Source organism: Macrobrachium rosenbergii, chromosome 25, assembly GCF_040412425.1.
Source record: "Macrobrachium rosenbergii isolate ZJJX-2024 chromosome 25, ASM4041242v1, whole genome shotgun sequence".
Taxonomy (NCBI): Eukaryota; Metazoa; Arthropoda; class Malacostraca; order Decapoda; family Palaemonidae; genus Macrobrachium; species Macrobrachium rosenbergii.
The window spans coordinates 30,590,328-30,611,629 of record NC_089765.1 but is presented as its reverse complement, the minus strand read 5'-3'; the positions used below and the strand labels follow the sequence as shown (position 1 = coordinate 30,611,629).

Below are 21,302 nucleotides of genomic sequence, written 5' to 3'. Positions count from 1 at the left end.
GTGGGGGAGGTATTAGAAAGCAAGGGCATTAATATCCAAGAAGTTAGAGATTGGTGCAAGGTAGAGGTGAATTATGCTGTGAATGTAAGAGCTCAAAGCACTGCTAATGAGACCTCCGAGGCGGTGTAAAAAGTCGCTAATATTGTGGAAGTGCTCTGAATAAGATATTCATCAACTAATCAACGGAGTAAGAATATAGCAATGGACATTATCTTGTTTTTCTCTGGAGATACCCTCTGGTAAGGGAAATAAATTAAGAGGTGTAAAGTTTATTGGAAAGTTTTCAGGTCGTGTGGTCATGTGGAAAGGATGGAAGATGAGAGGAGATTGAAAAGGCTGTATAATTCGGAAGGACTGAGGGGGCAGAAAGAGAGGGAGACCTTACGGGTTGCGCCTGGCGCAAGCATCTGTACTGACATAAGTCCAGCTAATCAATAACAATAATAAGAAAGGCCTCAAGAAATAGTTTTTTTTTTATCTTGACAGGATCAAGGAAATGAAGGGACGAAATGGATACATCATCTAGGAAACCCAAGAGTCCTTGCAAAATAAGAAGTGGGAGTGCACTGGGTTGATCAAAATTAATTCGAGTGTTTATAATTTCAGCGCGGAAGAAGCTTTTCTGGCAAAACTGACACAAAATACAAGCATGCCATTTTGGGTTGGTTTAAGGAACAACAGTGACATCAGAGCAGCTCGGCTTCAGTGGATTGATGGGACACCTGTAATCTCTCCAGAGAAATATACTGCTAATGGTGAGGCTTACGATATTGTACACATACGATTGGAAGTAAATCGTCATTGCTTAGAAAACTTTTACATTATGCGATTTCATGTTACATTCCCCCCAAAGACAATACTGTACACTAGATCCCTGCAGTTTATCTTAAAAATAATTACTTATAGTACTTTGTAACTCTGATCTTATATGAACACTGAGCCTGAAACAGGAGTAAATGGTTTGAAGAATGCAGGCTTTGTCAACAAGCTTGTATTTCACTGGCATGCATTCAAGTCTCTTAAATTTTACATTAAAAGAGTGAGCCTTAATTTGTAACTTGCTTTTATACAAACAATGATGGTTCTCAAGTAAAACTGAATTGTCCGAAGACTCGATGTAGAGCTTTCTCTCAATATATTTTCTTGTAATATATGTAAGCAATAAAGGGAGCACACAACTGCTCTATTACGTTGTGAACACATATAACAGACACATCATGATAGCTATTTTAATACCTATTCATTCAATCTTGACTCTAACAACGTCTTAAGCAAAAACGCTTTCTATAGGTTTGGAAATAGGGCTTGATTATGCATCACGCTACATATGATGACACAGTCCACTGGAAAGGCAAGACTAAGCAATCTAGAATGATATAGTGGACTAATCATTTTCTCAAGTAAACCTAATTAAATCAAAGATATGGACTGTGATCACCTTCATTCCTACTGAAGTACAAAAGCCTTACCGGGAAGAGTCCTGTTTCAAGCATTGATATGAATGCACATTGAGACAGACGCCTCTCTGCCAGTGATTTCAGAGGCAACGGTCTTTGATGAAGCGGTGCCAATTTCACATGACTATATAGAAACAAAGCTGCAAACTAAAAATGTGAAAATACGTCATGTAATCTATTAAGTCATGAGCGTCATTACAATCAAACCCAAACGGTATGTTTTCGGAATGTTCACGAATATCCATTCCAAAATTTTGAAAGAAAAAGAGCGCAATGGTGTCATTCCTTTTCCAAGACCCACTGAACTTTAAATCATCACAATGTCCACGTTATGTGAGAGAGAAGGACATCAGAAAGCGTAACAGGACATCAAATGCAATATTCTACACTGAGAGAAGGACATTAGAAAGCGTAACAGGACATCAAATGCAATATGAGAGAAGGACATTAGAAAGCGTAACAGGACATCAAATGCAATATTCTACACTGAGAGAAGGACACTAGAAAGCGTAACAGGACATCAAATGCAATATTCTACACTGAGAGAAGGACACTAGAAAGCGTAACAGGACACCAAATGCAATATTCTACACTGAGAGAAGAACATTAGAAAGCGTAACAGGACATCAAATGCAATATTCTACACTATGCCATATACCTAAACAAACACTGAAACTAAAATGAACAATAATATGGAACCTCACAAAAAACAGAAATAAAAAGGAGTTAAACTCCTGTTAAATAACGCGTGTGAATAGTAGGAACGAATTCTTGCATTCACTTAAGATGAAAATGTGAGCCAACATACTTCAAATGCCTATATGAGTTTTCAATATGAACAATATTGTGCCTCACTATGGATATATCTGTTTTATTTTTGTCATACCTCACCTAATCTATGGGTCACAAGGCATTAATAATTCCACCATTATCAATATATGTTTTACCTTAATTTATCTTGCACTGGATTACCCCCTTTCATTTAAAGGCTAGTTTTTATTTAGATACGTCACTCATCCCCTGATGAATCATTTCTTTTAACCTCTCGTAACTCAGCCACTTGAATGCAAACATTCTGATTAATTCTCGTGTTAATATGGTTAGAACCACATGAAAGAAAAACGGGTGTTTCATGACACCATCCGGGGACAATTGCTTGAGGACCCAAGTATCCAGTACTTTCAAGTTTTGTAGAGAAACTTATCAGATCTGTTGCACAGTTCCTTTAAGGTCTAAATTCTAACCTTATTTTTATAATTTTGTTAGGAAACAGGTACAATAAGGCTCATTCCGGATTGGTGTTATCCAGTAATGTATGTAAAATTCTGTCCACCTTTTTTTTTTTCAATTGCCTAATCAAACTCAAGTGATTTTAAGCCCTTCTCTATTCCATTTACTTTACATTCAAAATTTGTTTTCAATTTCAGTACAGAAAATTCATTAAATAAGAAAACATCTACGTATTTTTTTCCGTGATGAAAAATAACACCAAAATCGGAGTCCACAGACTGAACAATAAGTCTGTTCCAGGTGAATCTGAGGGCCAGTGCATGTCAGTGGCAAATACCGGAAATGAAAGTCTGACTTGGACGCTGAAGGACTGCTCGGAAAATCTGACATACGTCTGTAAGTAGACATTCATGTATGGCATATCTATAATGAGTATTTAAGGCATCTTTATACTCTACGGCATTCATCTTTAAAGGATCTGATGGAAGAGTTCAATGTTTGTTTCAACATACAGAAACTACTCTGCTCCCTAAAACCCAACATGAAACAATTCTAATTTTCTGACATATTTCGTTTTAACGATATTTTATTATGTAAAAAATGACCTTCCATCCCTCTAGTAAAACAAGTAAAAAGTGCGCCGAAGTTTCTTCTGCGCAATCGAATTTTCTGTACAGCGAATAATCAAGGCCACCGAAACTAAATTTATCTTTCGGTGGTCTCGGTATAATACTGTGCGAGCCGCGGTCCATGAAGCTTTCAGCCACGGCCCGGTGGTGGTCTGTGTCGCTGGCACCTATAGCGGTGCCAGACACACAATCATGGCTAGCTTTAACCTTAAGTAAAATAAAAACTACTGAGGCTACAGGACTGCAATTTGGTATGTTTGATGATTGAAGGGTGAATGATCAACATACCAATTTGCAGCCCTCTAGCCTGATTAGTTTTTAAGATCTGAGGGCAGACAAAAAAAGTGCAGACGGACAGACAAAGCCATCTCAATATTTTTCTCCTACAGAAACTAAAAAATATATTATTTATACTAAGTCTCTGTTCTTTTAGAAAAGCGCAGCAGTCAGGTTCATTTTCTGTATTCATTCTTGAATTATTATTCCCTGAAGTCAGAATACAAACTTGAACACTTATCTGAGGAGTTACATCTACTCTAAACCAGTGGTTCTCAACCAGGGGAAATTCCCCTCTGGGGGAATTTCAGAGTTGGGGGGGTTGTAACCACAGATTGCCAGGCTCATACTGGCTCTAGGACCACACAAAACGCAATGTGCACCGGTCCGCACTACTGAGAAGTCACGCTGGGCTTTCTCTCCGCTAGTTTGTGTGTTTGCGTTAGTATTTTGTTACATATTACTTGGACTGCACCTTTTGAGGCAGACAATTTTGGAGAGGGTGGGGAATGACATTCTGACACATGGTGAAAGGGTGCACGGGCCAAAAAAGGTTGAGAACCACTGCAGTCTAAACGGTAAATAATGTCAATTTTACTTTACAAGCATCGAAGAAAAGTGAATCTAACTGGAAATACTGCAGTGTTTTTTGCTACTTTAGGTGAACGTGACGAAAGGCCGGTGGTGCGTCTGGCAGAAGGCTGCCTGGAGGGATGGGAGGACGCTCGAAGTCGCTGTTACAAAGTAAGTTGTACAACTCGCCTAATTCATTTCGATGTATTTATCGGAGCACTGGGAAACTTTGCTAGGAGATTTTTCAAAGGTATATGTTGCTACAACGTCTAGTTGCATTTTGTAATATAATCTAATTATAAAGCAAATTTAAACATATCTAATAGCATGTGAGGAGGGTAACGTATTTGTAAAATACCACATTTAAACTCAACTACAAAATGAAAAGGACAAAACAAAAGTGCCTAACAAGCAAATTTTGAATGTTGAAGAGAGCAGTAACATTCTGAAACTTAATTTACATCTGAAACGACGAAACAAAATGTTCTGAAAGGAGGTTAGCCTACATAAAGAACGAAATTCATGATGTCGAAAGCACAATTTCACAAGAGCATCAGTGTAGACTGCAAGAGAAGAACAACGTATTTGAACAACAGATCGTCGTTATGAAAGTAAAGGTCATTATTAGTGAAAGTATTTCTGATGTCAGTTAAGAAAAAATTTTAATATACAAACTCTTCAAATGTTACGTACTAAAATGTCATCCAAAGCAAAAGTCTGCACAAGCAAACCCTATAAACTATTACACTGTATCAACCTGTAGTCATTCTCAAAAGAAAATGTCTAGGAGCTCAGGAGGGAACATAGCATCAATGAAAATGTGTCGAGATTTCATATTCCACAAAGCTGTGGAAAATGCCTTTTATATCAAAAGGCGACAAAATTATAATTAATCAAATAGACATACGAGTGGCAGTGTCCTTCCAGAAATACAACACCTTTGCCAAATACTGATCTCTGGATATATGGACAGAGGGGTCAAATCTAGCCCTAACCGTTATATAATATAGAGATATAGTTTATAAATATTTCCAATGCAGTCGGTTTCTCCAGTACTTTAAAAACCTCCAGACTTGATTTAGGGACTTTCAAACAGCTTAAAATACTGACACTTTCCATTTCCTTCTATAATTAAATTGGCATGAACTTAAATATTCTTTTAAGTTGCTTAACATTTACATCCTCATATTGCATATACTCTAATACAATTCACTGTAGTTAAAGTCATCACTTATTCCTACAAACTGTACATTATGGATGATGCAAAGATTGCAAATAATAAAAAGCTATAACATACAAGAGAGAACTGCCTGCATACCCTATTTTGCAGGTGTTTTCAAAGCCAGCCTCATGGACTGAGTCAGAGAGACACTGCACAACGTTTGGAGCTCATCTCGCCAGTGCTGGGAGCGTGGAAGAGGAGGACATCTTACGACGGTAAAGTATTTGTAATCAGTCCTTCATCGAATTAAGTTTCATATTAATCTTTCAGCCTAGACATAACTGGCTGCCACAACTATCTGCGCAAGCACACACAAAAAAATTACCATTCTAACAGTCAATAACTATTATTAGCAGCGGGATTTTTGGCGCAAGGCATTATTATTCAGGCAATTACTGATCTGGGCCACATATTTATAACTCTTATAAGCAGCGGGATGTTTCGTGCAAGGCATTATCATTCAGACAAATACTGATCTTTTATTTTACACTTTTTGTATATGTCTCTTAACGAATCATTGTGAAACTCAAATTGGCCCCAGGTTATTACTGATTTCCATTCTTAAAAATAGATCTCTCAACATGGTTGTTGACGACTTTCATCTCACCATTAATATTTGACTCACCTGAACTTGGAGCCATGACACTTTCTGATTCGTACGACTAACTAGAAGACATTCATTCAAGATCAAGGGATGCATTAATATATTCTGTTAATTACAAGGTCACAGTAACTTTGATCTCTCATTTAATCTTTGATTTACAAAGTTTGTTCACGGATCCCTTTAAAGAAGCTAGGTTTCTATATTTTTATGATATATATCATTCTTTCCGAAACTCATTTGTAAATACCTAGGAAGCATTCCTCTCTAATTTTAGGCGTTGCAATCAGCTCTACAAATTAAGCCTCGCATTGAAGTGCGTGTAACCATTTGAATTGAAATTAATATAAAAATTAGGCCAAAGGCCAAGCACTGGGACCTATGAGGTCGTTCAGCGCTTAAACGGAAATTGACTGTAAAAGATCTGAAAGGTGTAACAAGAGGTTTTAAAACCTCGCAGTTGCACTATGAATCAATTATTAGGAGAGGGTGGAAAGTAAGTTGGAGGAAAGAGAATATGAAAGGACGTACAGTAAAAGGAATGAAAGGGGTTGCAACTAGCGGCCGATGGCACGCTGAAAAGAACAATAAGTAATGCCTACAGTGCACCATGTGAGGTGCACTGACGGCACTACCCCCCTACGAGGGTAACCATTTGAATATTTTTCTATACTATTAAGATTAGATAAAACACAGGCTAGACTTTTTATAAACTCACATAAAAATGCTACCTTTGCTGCACTGATGTGCCAGACTGAGTTTATAGATGTAATGAACAGAATTTGTTATAGAAAAGCTTCTTTTTTCAGGCTCTCCCAGTCCACTTTTGTAAGTGATTTTTTCTCATCTGTCTGGATTGGTCTGGAGATTTCCTCCGAATCAAGTAAGTATTTGCTGTACATCAGTCAAACTACGAGAGTCAAATACTTAATCTGTAATCAAATCAAACACTCTGACAAAGGTACTTCTTACACAAAGTTTATAACTCTAGTCACTATACACATATGAAAAATAAACTACAAAGGAATAAAGATAACTAAAAATTACTATTCACTTCTATATTCACCTTTCGATTTTACCCAGTTTCTTCGCATTCATTTGTATCAATCTATGAAACTCTTTCCATTCTACTTCCAAAGATTACAGCTGGACTGACAACACCCCGAGAGGATACTTGAACTGGGCAGAGGGTCAACCGGATTTCCACCAGGCGAAAGAGCACTGTGGATCGGCCACCCGAGCAAGCTTCACAATCCATGATTCGCCTTGCAGCGCATTTTACCATTCATTTGTGAAGCTACTCCAGGTCAGATATAAATGAAACATTGCATATGCAGAAAATTAATAATAATAATAATAATAATAATAATAATAATAATAATAATAATAATAATAATAATAAAAAGAAGGATGATGACTGATTAAATATTCCACAATGGTACTGGTTACCTGATACCCATAACCATCAGTTTCTTCCTATTTATTTCCAATCCTGCGAGCTACTAAGCCGCAAAACCCTCCAACCTGAAAACTTGGTCAATTTTCATATCGAAGCCAGGATTTTTTTTATTCCCTAGATGAAACCTATTCATATGGAACAAGCGGTCATTGAATTGAAATTCAAGCTGTCAAAGAATATGTTGGTTTCAACCTTCCACCCCAGACCCCACACCGCGGCAGTAACTGATCATGATACAAAGCCAGTGATTTTTCATCGCCCTGGGGGAGGCGTGAACTCACGACAGCTGATTGGCATGCAAGATACTAACCACTATACCAGCGATTTGCCTCCAATGCTTCTAGCACCGCTGGCTAGTGAGTGCACGTATACTAAAGCACACACAATCCCATCTTGCGTGCACCTTATCACGTAAAAAAAATTCCTATGAAAATGACTATGCCATTAGTTTAAATGTGCATATCTTTAGCTTGGCTTTCTTTTCCTTTTAAGTGCAAGACCAAAACCCTGAAATCCCAAGGAATCGGCTTTACCTTCGACTACTGTCGAATGCAGCCTACTTTGGAAACGACTGTTGCATTCAAATACACTGCTATTCTCTATAAAGTGGTCTCCAGTCATCTATCTTACATTAAAAAAGATATAATTTCAAAACAATCTTAAAAAACAATATGTGTTTTGAAATGAATCCACTAAAGAAATGTATGGAGAGTCATGAATTCAATACTAAAACTGACGAAAACCATCAATAAAATTACTATAATACCCTGCACAAAGTCGCCTGTAAAGACGGGTTAGTTAACTTTTTCAGCCGCTATAGGGCAGATGACAAGTCTTAGTGACCTTATGCAATCATTACTAGGTTTCAAGAACCACAGACAACGTGTAAAGAATTCCAAAAGCTCAGGCTGACCAGACAAGATCAGGCAAATGATCATCACGGAAAAGGTATGTCTAAGGTGAAATACTAAACCAACGGATGTAACTATGTAAACACGGACAGAGGTGCATAAGAAGGAAAAATTTCACCTATGATGTGAAGAAGGCCTGCAACACAATAAGAAATTTCCTTTATGATGTAATGTCACATTTCCCCATTAAGGATGTCTGCTACTCAAGTCAGCAGTGAGAAGAATAGCTGAGGAAGCTGGTAAATCAAAGCAGGAAATTACTTTTGGCTAAATTGGCTATTCGGTGTAAAATGGAGGGAACGTTAGGGCAAATCCTTTTTAGTTAGATCTGAACTACTTATATGTATCTAAGGCTTCCACCATGGCTCCCTATTCCCATATCATATCGAGTTCTTTGACAGATACATTCCTTTGGACAAGGTATGCTTATCTAATATTGTCCTCCATCTACCGGAGAACTTTCATGTGAAGAACTTGCAGTTCCTCATATTTTACTCAAAGTTCCTGCCAGTTACGCTGTAACAATATCGAGAAGGTATCTACTTTTGGGGGACGAACCCTCTATTGAGGGCCTTCTTGGGTTACCATTCCTTTCTATTTGGTGGATTTTCTGTTTGATGTACTTTTGACATACATATTCCCGACAGAATGTTGATGATGAGAGGTCAGGTAATTCCACAGGAAGTTCCAACGAACTGTACCAGCAGACGCGGCCTCTGTGGAATTATAAGCACCAGTTGTATCTGGGGCAATTTTATGTACTTAAATTGAGGTTAGAGGATATTATCCTGTTATGTGTTGGAGGACTTCAGACTTGGCCCCTTTGGTGCAAAGAAACCAGTTCTGTTTTGTGGATCTTGAGGGGTCTGCTGTTCGTCTCCTGGCCCAGAGAAACCTGAGCCAGGCCCAGACCCTTCTGGTGCTCTTTTAGTTAACAAGGTGACTATATTTGCAATTTCTGAGTGTTTGACTGACTCTTCACTTACAATTCGATTATTTTTGCTGGCATTTTATAATTTCTCTTTCTCTAACTTTTTTCTCGATTCAGTATTCGGGACTATTGCTTTTCTTCCCCATCTATACTGTTTTCTTTGCTATCTTATCTTTAACATTCATAAGTGAGAGTAATTTTTTACTTCTGTTTGAAGATGGAGCTTCTACAAGTAAACAGTCTTCACCTTCAGCAGCTATCTTAGGCTCTCTGCCAATGTGATTTATCATATCCCTAATGATATCAAATATAATAAGGTCCTTATCTTTTGTTCTAAGCTTGTAATCAGATGCTTGTTTTACGAAACTGGTTCATACATTAACATCTTTACTAATATTGTGACTTAATGCCTTTTTTAAAAACATTTTTACTTTTTCCACGATTCTGAGGAATGAAAGGACTTATTGTGTCAATCAATGAGTCACTAACAGTCTACTGAAAACATCTAGCTTCATCCTCTTCTCCATTACATTGGTTGTTTGTGGGTGAGTATTCTAGCCAGTGTTACCAGTATTAGTGCCAAAGATCATCGTCTGTGCCATTGTTGCATCAAGTAGTCCAGGGGGACATGGCTCAATTTCAGAAATGTCTATGGAAAAAGAAGGAAAAAAGAGAGCACTACAAGAATGTAATCATCCCCACCTTAATTATACTAGACGGGGGCAGATAAAATGCTGAGTCACAACAGCAAAACTAACTCCGATGATATTCATAAGCCAGCTGTAAAGGATAGTTATCAATGTGAAATCACACTGATACCTCTCAGCTCCAAACATTTTTGAGTGGTTGATGATCCCACGTCTCTAACGATTAGCTCTCAACATGGACTCCAGTTCCAACTATGACACTTTTCCTGATCGCGAGGCCACAAAATTTTTACGGCAGTGGGAAACTCTAAAGGAATACTGTATGAAGGACTTTAGGACTTGAACAGGGGAACTAACTTCGAGGGTTCAAGAGTCCCCTCACATTATCTAGTTGGTCCTGGGCTGAGCAGAGTCACCTGATAGACTTTAAGTCATTATACATCTAACTGTCAGCACACTAGGGTATACCATAGGAATTACCATACCTTAATTATTTTTAGTTACACGAATACTTTGTGCATTATTATTTTACGCTAAATTACCTTGAGCCTTCTATCTTGTATGATGGTAATTTATTTGAAAAGAGAGAAAAAAAATCACAGTTATGATAACACACCCAGATTTTGACGAGGAAGCAAACATGCCAAAAATAAAGTATTACAAGAAACTGCAAAAGGTACAAAATACCAATCATCCTTAATACCTATACTCCCTAAGAGGAAATATAATGGTAATCATGAAGGTCAGATCAATAAAAAAGAAAAAACGTAAAAAATACGCCGAAGTTTCTTCTGAGCAATCCAGTTTTCTGTACAGCCGCTATAGCGTATAATCAAGGCCACCGAAAATAGATCTATCTTTTGGTGGTCTACGTATATGCTGTATGAGCCGCGACCCATGAAACTTTAACCACGGCCTGGTGGTGGCCTGGCCAGACGCACCATTATGGCTAACTTTAACCTTAAATAGAATAAAAACTACTGAGGCTAGAGAGCTGCAATTTGGTACGTTTGATGATTAGAGGGTGGATGATCAACATACCAATTTGCAGCCCTCTAGCCTCAGTAGTTTATAATTATGATCTGACTGCGGACAGAAAAGTGCGGACAGAAAAAGAGCGGACGGACAGACAAAGCCGGCACAAAACGTTTCTTTTCAGAAAAATAAAAATTAAAGACTGTAAAGCACATGGTAAGCTCAAGGTCTTCAACAATTTCTTTCCGTATCTCTTTTCCAGCACTATAGTTTTTTTTTTTTTTAGAAATAAACTACCTTCTTATACAAACTAGATGCATTCGCTAAAACCCTGATAAAAATGGACCTATTTAAATAGGCCTAGAAATTCACTTATACTGCTTATTAATTTGAATACAAACTCCACTTATAAGATTGCAACATATGGATCCTCTTTTTTTTTAAATAAAGTGACCTAGTTCTGAACATTCAATTTTCAAATTCTAGTTTCTAATCACGACGTCAACAGAAACTGCAGAGTTCAAATGACTACTCTCTTTCACGAAAATGAACGTTCACTACAGGTTCTATGGTAGTCACCAAACAGCTGCCTCAAAAGAAGCCAAACAGCACCTGCGAGGACGACCCATCATGGCTTCTTTTCAACAAACACTGCTACAAGATCATTCCTTCTGATGACAACGCTGGAGACACTTGGTTCGAGTCTCGCCGTCTGTGCAGAGAAATAGGGGGAGAACTGGCTTCTATACATACTGTGGAAGAAAATTACTGGCTCCAGTCACAGGTAAAGAATCCGTGACATTTATTACGGCCATTGGCCATTTCAAGCTTGTATTCACATAATTTGCTTGCATGTTTCAAACACTGTCGTATGTAATGCCAAGATGTAGCACCAAACATTACTCTTAATGACATAACAGCCTCTTTATCAAATATAAAAACAACACGTGAACTTTAATCAACATACTCTCTTAGAACTCGGAAAAATCGAAGTAAGCATCATCATTCAGCACTCAGAGAAATGTACACTTAAACCCAAGGGTAGGACTCTCAGCTTGAACGTGTATTTCAGTTCAGGGACTGTGCAGCTTATTGCAAAAAGGCACATACATATATACACACACACAATTTGGTTATCCCAGTGCGGGAGTCACAGGTTCAGTATTGGCTTTCACAGTGTATACATTCACAGGATTAGGCAATTTCAGTACATCCAATTAACCAATCATTAACAGCAACAGACGAAGAATTATCAATCCCATCACTTTATAAGCATTATTCTGTTTTATGGAATATGTTTGAAAATGCTAGAATTACTCAATGTAGCATGAACTCCCTCCACAGGCAGCAGATTTAAAAATACTCTTGCATTCACCATGTAAATCCCAATCCCACCCACAGTTAAAATATGTCTTTGGTTCTCCTCTTACTTTCACTATGCAAGACTGATTTACATGGCCATAAGATTGGCAATAGGTTCATCACCGAAGGAGTGGTATGTATGGCAAGTATTTTCACTTGTGCCAGACTGCTGTTATTGTCTCTGAAAGGGCCAGTGAGTCAAAATTTAACATAGGCAATGGTTGTGGACACAATACTGCAATCTCGTCTCTCATAATTCTCCTCACATCAATTGCATTATGGTCCGGAAACTCTAAAATTTTTCTTCTGAGATCATCAGTTCTTTGGAAAAAATGACGCTTCTATTTTGACTGACATTTTCATGAGGCATACAACTAACATGGTATCTATTGTTTCCCTTCATTTTAATTTTCACCTTCACGCGGTGTCTGCACTTCTATTAACACACATTCTTTGCCTACCAAGGACATTTTTCCCTCACTGTCTAAACATTTTACAACCTCCCTGTTGCCTTCAAAAAATATCACAATGTTCCACCTATGTTGCCATCATTAAGTCGCAAAGTTAGAAATTTATCACAAGATACATGCTCAAATACTTCTGGGGTGACTTTCATCTCCTTCAACTCTTGTCTCCCCTTTTCCGTATTTCTTCTCCCAAGTCTAAATCTTGACTGGTTTAGACTTGATGGAGAAAGGGCCATAGTCACAATCAACAACAACTTTGTATTATCTTGAGCCAATTTCACCTGACCTGAGCTTGTGGTCACCACCCTTGTCATAATTTCGTCAAGGGGCCTGGGGACACAAGGGTTTCAACAAAATTATCCATAATTAGAGGAAATAACTACACGAGAAACATTCAACTTTCCATGGAATCAATTTCTCCACTTACGACAGCAGTTAGAGCCTATTACCCTTCTCTGAAGAGATGACAGGAATATACTTAATGTGCTAGGCTAACCACGACTAATGGGATTGAAAGCATTGCACAATTGGTCATGCTCGGCCCCCGCCCCCACAATAACTATGTTGGCAGGCAAACTGGAAAGAACTCTGCGAGTCCTACCCCTAAGACCAACCCACCTCTTAAATCTACAGCTCAGCTCTAAAGGATATCAGCCCTTGATATTTCATTATGGATGCTCATATTAAAATCTCTCAGGTCCAAACATTTTCAGGTGGGTGACGGTACCACCACAGCTCTCACTATTAGCTTTGAAAACGGAATCCAGTCCAGCAACTGTATCCCTTATCAGTAATAAGGCTACAAAAATAAGAGATTTTGAGCGGTTGGAGAGAAACAAACTAAATTGTAATTGATAAAAGGCTTTACAGGTGTAACTGAGAATAACGCGCAGGTGCACTGTGAATTAATAATTAAGAGGAGTTGGGCAGCAAGTTGTAAGATGCTGAAGTAACAATGAGATAGAGAATATAGTGAGATATTTAGAGTCGAACAAGAGGAAAACATATTCAACTGCTTAAGAACCCTCTCACCCATTACATAACTTTAACATGGAAGAAAAATATTTCACGGTGAAGCCATGTGACTTCAACAAGGCATTCTCTTAAGGAAAGAGTTTCCTTATACAAAGTTTCCTCTGCCTCCCGTGGACATTTGGGTCTGTTAAGTACCAAAATTTTGATTCTCCTTCACTTGACTGGGAAATATTTAAAACTCATTCTTAAATATATTCATGAGGACTAATATCTCTGAGTGTGATACAGTGTTGTCACTGTGGAGTCAGACAGTGTGCAATGCAAGGCACAACCGAGAATTCGTTTCGTCAAAACATAAAACCCCTAATTAACAAAATTCCATTATTCCGAGGTATGGCCAACATCTTACCATAAAAATTATTGCAATTCTAGTGGCATACAGAAAGTTATAATTAATATGTATTGAAAAATACAATGAAATATTACTTATCAATTTTTCGACTTCAACAGGGATAGTAAAAGTTGGAGACCAATAAATTTACAATTACATATAGTAAAAGTTGGAGAGCAATAAATTTACAATTACATAAGTATAAGACATTGTCATCACTTCATTAATGTTTGTGATAACTGCTCCATCGTCCATTTATATTCTCCAAATATCTGTCTGTTAGGTTACAAGAATTTTCCATGATCTCTTAAAAATGAGAGGCTAACTAGATTACAATGATTAAGGGGGGAAACAGCAGTACACTATATTAAGTGAAATTAGCATCTGCTACATTTTCGACCACCAGCAAGTAACCCACTTTAATCTGAGTCCTACACTTTTCCCATAACTGTTTCTAATTACTAAGTTAATACAGATTTGCATGAAGAGCTGGTTATGATAAACGACTGTTACATTAACATCAGACATTATATGCTATGAAAAACTAAAGGATAATACTCAAGTGACACCATATTGACCAGTAATATAAGGTCTAAGTACAATTTAGTTATTTCCTTTGCCTACAAAGGAAAACTAATGGTACCTAAATAAAGGCATTACAGTCACATACATTGTCATTTTCTAATATATCCCGTATTCTGATGAAAGACGTTTATTTTGTTCTAACAAAAACAGGTGCACAGCGTACGAGACAATGTCCTGTGGATCGGTGGTTTAGCTTATTGGGGTTCCGGCTACGAGTGGGCAGACGGAACAGCTTTTGACTACAGCAACTGGGCCAAGGGAGAACCTAACAATTACTACGGTATTCATCCATTCTGCAGCTTTCAAATAAACAACTGACAAACATCTTGGCATCCACAGAATTAAGCCTTCCTTGCATGCTTTTTTAAGATGTATGAGCCATAATATTATGTTCATTCGTTTATTATTTAATTAAATACACACCTACTAAACATTAAAGACTCAGCTACAATAAAAATTCTTGACGTTATCAGGTGTCTAAACATGCAGATATTTTATTATTTTTACACATAATGCTATTGCCTTTACGAACGGTATGGATGTTTAATACTGATGAAAGAAAAAAAAGGTTTAAGCTGCTGAACTGAACTGTTTGAGTAAAATATGTAGCATAAGAAGAATGATTATATGAATAGATACCCAGAAGACTTGAAAGGGTAAGAATGCAGATATAGTAGGAGAATTGCAAGAAGTGAATGCGGAGAGCGTCTGACATATGTGAAGGATGGATCACATATTTTTTAAATGTTTTGGTCCTGTGAAAGCATGGGTGTCGATAATTTAATAAAGTGCATAATTTCGAGGTGTTATGGAGGATGAGCGGAAGAACTAAAATGTGCGTGATAGATGGAAATGAAAGAAGCATTGAAACGGAAAAGTTTTAATATCCTGATGGGACACATACAAGGAAGATAGTATGGGCAGCGGGTCTCGACATGCTGCTGATGAACCTTCTGTGTAGCGTTTGAAAGGAGCTGATGTTTTGGCAGTTTTCTGGAAATAGAGTGTAACTGCAACTTAGTTTGAGTATAAATGAAGCAGCAACCGCTGTGTTGCTTTTTTATTCTACTTGAAGCCGCCTCGTTGGGAGAAACGATTTAGTGCTGAAATAAATCAAGCTAATTTATAGTCATGGGAATTTTATTTGCAGATCAAGAGGACTGCATTGCCTTGTACACAAGGGACTTTGGCTACTGGAATGACCAGAACTGTGGTCATAAACAAGGTCGGATTTGTAAACGAGCACTCTGGACAATGCATGGCCCTCAAGTAACAACACCAGTCCCTGAGGGCAACTGTCCTGAGGGATGGATACATACAGGTAAGCCAACTGCTGCTTCAGATAATCACCAAGCCTATCATATGCATCAAAAGTGTCACTGGCACGGCTGCTTTCATGCAAGTAACATCTGCTTGGTCAAACATCTCTCTCTCTTACATGCTCTCAAACACTATCCCTTAGCCACCCTGTCCATTGTTGCCATTTTGTCTACTGTACCAGCAATCTTCCCGCTTGTAAAAACTTCTCTACTATCAAGTTGCATCAAACTCTTCTAGTCTTGTCTGCAATATCTTACCACCTCCCACTTTCCTCTACTGAAGTTTTCTTGTTCTTTGTTTCATGCCCAAGTGCATGCCAGCAATACACGCCATTTACCACTATACCATTGTAATGGTACAGATCTAGAATTTAAATGTCATGGCTTTAACCTTTAAGCGGTATTTCTAGTACGTGTACTGTATACACTTTTCTCTTTTTAATACTGTTATTTTGTTAAATGAGTAAGCTTATGAAATCTTGGCCACATGGCTCATCACCGCGGCCAAGAGGCCATTAACTGTCCCCATAGCAACGCAGAGATGAATGAACTTTCATTAAAAAACGACTACAATCAAGAATACAAATGCAAAAAAAAATTCTTACCATTCACACAGTCTTACATTTACAAAAAAAGATTCTTAGCAGCCCGAATGGAGAGAGAGAGAGAGAGAGAGAGAGAGAGAGAGAGAGAGAGAGAGAGAGAGAGAGAGAGAGAGAGAGAGAGAGAGAGAATGATAATCCTGTGAAAGTTCTCTTTAAGGGAAAATGACAAAAATATTTAGACTTTGGCACGACATAATACTCCCGCTTTTCACATATTCTAGTATTATTGTCTTAATTCCTTGATGCTATTATTATTATTATTATTATTATTATTATTATTATTGCATATCAGGTCCACAATAACATTCAGTGGTGGAATATTATAGTGGACCTGACGTACAGCATATTCCGTTCTTGATCTAGAGGAGAAAGACCTAATTATTATTATTATTATTATTATTATTATTATTATTATTATTATTATTATTATTATTCGCTTATTGAACAAGCCACATGTGAAAAGAAGACGAAGAAAGAAAGGATTAGCTCTGAGTTTAATGACTACAGGCAGATTTAAGGCATACAGTAACAAAATAATAACAATAAAAATGCTATCCATTATCAAAAGATAAGTAAACCTTTGTCAATAATAATCAGTTACTAAATTTGTTCATGTAAATAATAAACAATACCAAAACAAACACCGACTAATATTCTAATACAAACAAAAAATCAGTAATCACAGAAAAGTGTTCCTGAGTGTACCCTCTACCAAGGGAACTCAAACCCAAAGTCCTGGAAGGCCAGGCTACAGAAGCTAGTCCACAGACCAAGTTTTGAGATGTAACCCAACTGCCATAAATAATACCATCGATACGCCAATCAAGTATACAAAACAACACATTCCTAAAAGTAGACCTAAGATGAAAATAGGGTACATAGCTCACCAACAAACATTCTGTTGTAAAAATTTACGAACAACAGACAATGTACTGTACATAACCTATTTGGAGAAGTATTATATTTCTTATATTTTTTCAGGTATAAAATGTTTGAAATTCTTCAAAGCGATGGTAACTTTCGACGGTGCTCGCAAAGCTTGCAAGAAACTGAGTGGCAAAGCAGAGTTAGCAAGTATCTCTTCTGTAAAGGAGCAAGGTTAGTTTTACTCATGCAAAACGATTTTAACAAGAACACAAGTTCCTGCAAGTAAACACCAGTTTCCCTGCATGCAAATGCATATGGGACCCTGAACAAAACTTATTTACTGACCCTGAAAAAACTTATTTACTACCAACTTAAAGAAAAAAAAAACAGGCAAAACACACAGAGGGTGTTTCCACTCCCATGAATCAAACCTGCAGAATATCACTTGTAAGCAAGTATTGACAAAAAAGACATACAAACAGACAGACGGGTTTGAAACCAAACTTAGGGGTTTGAAGACAGACTTTTGCTTGCTTCTAATGAAGTAATGTGTGAACAGTGGTATGCATGAAAGTTATAAAATCTTTACATTTGTACATTTTTACAAATATTACCACAAGGTCAGCTATCTTCACTTATAAAGCTATGTGACCCAGATGTGTCTGGAGAATAATCTCTTGACAAAATAACAAAAACTAAAGAAAAAGAAGGTAGGAGATACCAGCCAAGGGATTAAAGGAACTCTCTGGAACACCCAAGTGATAGGTCACTGACAGGACCTAAGGGATAAAATTTATGCTGCTCTTTCTAAATAATTATGCGTTTGAAAAATTAAAAGTTACTTGAATGGTTTTAAAATAACAGTTACTAATAAAAATATGCTATTAGGATTCATGCAAAATTTCTTCACCCATTGGTTTGGTAAAAAGTTTCAAAAAAATGCATTAAAAATTATCTGAATATTGTTAAAATACCAGTTACTAATGAAAAATACTATTAGGACTCATGCAAAATTTCTTCACCCACTGGCAAAAAATTTCAAGTGAAAGCCATATTTTGGCCTACTGCTTGTACACCAGAATGTACTCAATTGACAGTAATTTGTCACAATAAGCACAAACTAGCACACTGCTATACGCTACAATAAAGTTGTGTGTGAAGTGGGTATGACCGATCCTCAGTCGAGGTAAAACAACTTCAACCTTTCTGTTGCTATTAGAATTTGTAGGGAAGGGTCTAATATTACCCCTAATGATTTTGTAATACCTACTGTTGGCAAGAAGGAGGGACAGCACCTTTCTTGCCACCTCTTTGGAATGTATGACTTAACTAGTGTTTCCATATCAAAATGAGGAACACTTTACAACACGATCTTACACTACCTTGACCACTACCTGATTAATACGAATTGCCACATATGAGGAAACCCAGCATACATGAACAGTATTTGATGGTATTTATCTTTCTTCATAAATTTATTATGCCTTCTTTTCAGCCTATGTAACAGCAGCGCTTGGGGAGTTGAAAATGAATATGTGGCTGGGTCTACGTTATGAACAAGGCTTCCACTGGCTGGACCAGTCAGCACTAACTTACACAAACTGGGCTCAAGGAGAACCAAACAGCAAGAGGGAAAATTTAAACCAAGGGGTAAGTCATAATTATAGCAAGCAAATATTTGATTGAAATACAATGCCCTACTTAACATCGCCGGTCTTAAAAGTATGAACAACAATTATATGTCATATGGCCTTCCCCTAAATGCAAAAATTATTTATCATATGGTTTCCTTTAAATGAACTGCCTTTCTACTATAAACCTAAAAGCCTAAGTATGTCTCAACAAAACTGTCCACAGAAAACGTAGACTTATGAGGCCTGCTATAACAGAGACCATCTTAATTCAATCACAAAAACCCAAAGGTAACGTATAAATATTATCGTCACTTATAGACAAAAATGACAGAGAGAAAATGCAAGAGAAATGCTGATGAGGAATAATAAAATGTAACTGTCAACCAACAGTAAGAGAAGCAGACTGCTGATGAGGAATAAGTACACTAAACGATGCAACAAATGCAAAACTGTCAGCACCTGACTGAATTCAACTAGTGGTCTAGAACGTCGACTGAGTCATTGATTGGGCCCACTTGGGTGTTGTACTGGAGAGGTACAAATCATTTATCACTTATAATTCCTCTTCTGTGATACAGTACAAACTGGATATTAAACGACATTGGTCTTAACGTTTGCATCAAATGTCATGGTGATGTGATAAAAATTCATGAATAGCTATGTTTTCCGAAGTCAATCGGCTGTCATAGTGGAAATGGATTGATGCCTGAGTACAAATTCCTCAACAAGGATATATGTACGGTAGAATCGGCATTCGACTGCAGAAGTCGAACATCGACTGGAAGTCGTTGACTGGGTAATGAATGTCAGGTGCTCGGATCACTTAGGTACCAAATCATTTATCACTTATAATTCCCCTTCGGTAATACTGTATTCCTGAAGAAGCGCGAATTGGATATTAAACAACATCTGTAGCTCACTGTTTGCATATGAAATGTCAAGGTGTTGTGTTAAATATCCTTAAGATATAAAGGGCAGGAATACTGTTACCTCTCAGGTGAAAACATTATTGGGGGGTCAACGAGATCCCCACAGCTCCCAATATTGCTTTAAAAATGAACTAAATCCCCAGCAAGGGTATCCTTTATTAATACTAATTTACGGTAAGTGTAAATAACAGAATTAAAGAAGCTGTACACTAAGATAAACAGAAGCAAAGTAAATGGCATAAATGGATTCACAATTGTAGCTGTGAAGTACAGTAGTATCTTAATAGATTGGACAGCAATATGGAAGGAACCTAAAGACATATGAAATACAAGGAAATGAGAAGTGGGTGAAAAAGCACTGGCTCTCAGTCAAGAAAAAAGCATGGCTCCATGGGCAGATGAGACTACCCCACAAATGGCAATTCCTCAAGCATCAAACCACATCTACTGGCTCCTGAGCCTTTCCCACAACAACAGGACACCAGTATCTGGGAGGGCTATTGTATGCATATATATCTATACATAATGTATTTCTTAAAAAATAATTCCCTGAACCATTATCCACCATTTTCACCTCCTCCATTTGTTATAGTAATTTATATGAGTTCTCATAAGCCAGGAAAATGACACCTCTATTATAAACGTTTAATAACCCCAAATACTTCTTTTCTAATACAGTGGCTCAATGAAGATCGAAATGAGAATTGTGTAAACACTCATATTTCCAATCTTGCTGGACAGTGGAATGATATAAACTGCGAGGCCCTCAATGGATACATCTGTCAGATAACACCAGGTAAGTTATTGCCTTCCTCATTTTGTCCATGATAAGAAACATACATGAAAATACAGTCAATGTAATCTATACAGTACTATTTAGAGTTCTCATAATAAGCAAATATCACACTGTTGTTGTAAAGTTAATTTTTCAATCAACAATTTAAACTTTGAAAACATCCACAAGGATTATTACTCACTGTCTCATAGCTATGATATCTTTTTAATATGAAGCATGTATTCGATTATTTTCTAAAGACTTATTTTAGCACATTAGGTTTTAATTACAACAGGTTGTATATCAGTTATAAAAGTAGTTAGAAGCATCAGGAGTGGGTAACTTCCCAAACCTACAGACGAAGACTTCCTTCAGTTATCCTCTTCCAAAAGTCTTATCAACAAGCTTCGAAATTTCCAGATACTATCTGGTTAACTCATACCTCTACTGCCACTCCTACATAAAACATGAAATTGAAATTG

General features: G+C 37.3%; 2 protein-coding genes across 7 annotated transcripts in view; one reads left to right on the top strand and one right to left on the bottom strand.

Moving 5' to 3' along the window:
- The window catches only part of LOC136852531 (1,5-anhydro-D-fructose reductase-like), a 149,209-nt gene that overhangs the window by 97,978 nt on the left and 29,929 nt on the right, over window positions 1-21,302 (bottom strand). The window lies entirely within an intron of this gene.
- LOC136852217 (macrophage mannose receptor 1-like) overlaps window positions 1-21,302 on the top strand; it is a 45,448-nt gene that overhangs the window by 12,217 nt on the left and 11,929 nt on the right. Inside the window, exons 7-19 of the mRNA XM_067126665.1 lie at window positions 607-755; window positions 2,988-3,083; window positions 4,254-4,336; window positions 5,496-5,602; window positions 6,798-6,871; window positions 7,128-7,294; window positions 9,006-9,027; window positions 11,475-11,695; window positions 14,842-14,971; window positions 15,842-16,012; window positions 17,597-17,713; window positions 18,978-19,132; window positions 20,724-20,841. Of these exons, the coding sequence (XP_066982766.1) occupies window positions 607-755; window positions 2,988-3,083; window positions 4,254-4,336; window positions 5,496-5,602; window positions 6,798-6,871; window positions 7,128-7,294; window positions 9,006-9,027; window positions 11,475-11,695; window positions 14,842-14,971; window positions 15,842-16,012; window positions 17,597-17,713; window positions 18,978-19,132; window positions 20,724-20,841 (1,610 nt within the window). The remainder of the gene's footprint in view (window positions 1-606; window positions 756-2,987; window positions 3,084-4,253; window positions 4,337-5,495; window positions 5,603-6,797; window positions 6,872-7,127; window positions 7,295-9,005; window positions 9,028-11,474; window positions 11,696-14,841; window positions 14,972-15,841; window positions 16,013-17,596; window positions 17,714-18,977; window positions 19,133-20,723; window positions 20,842-21,302) is intronic.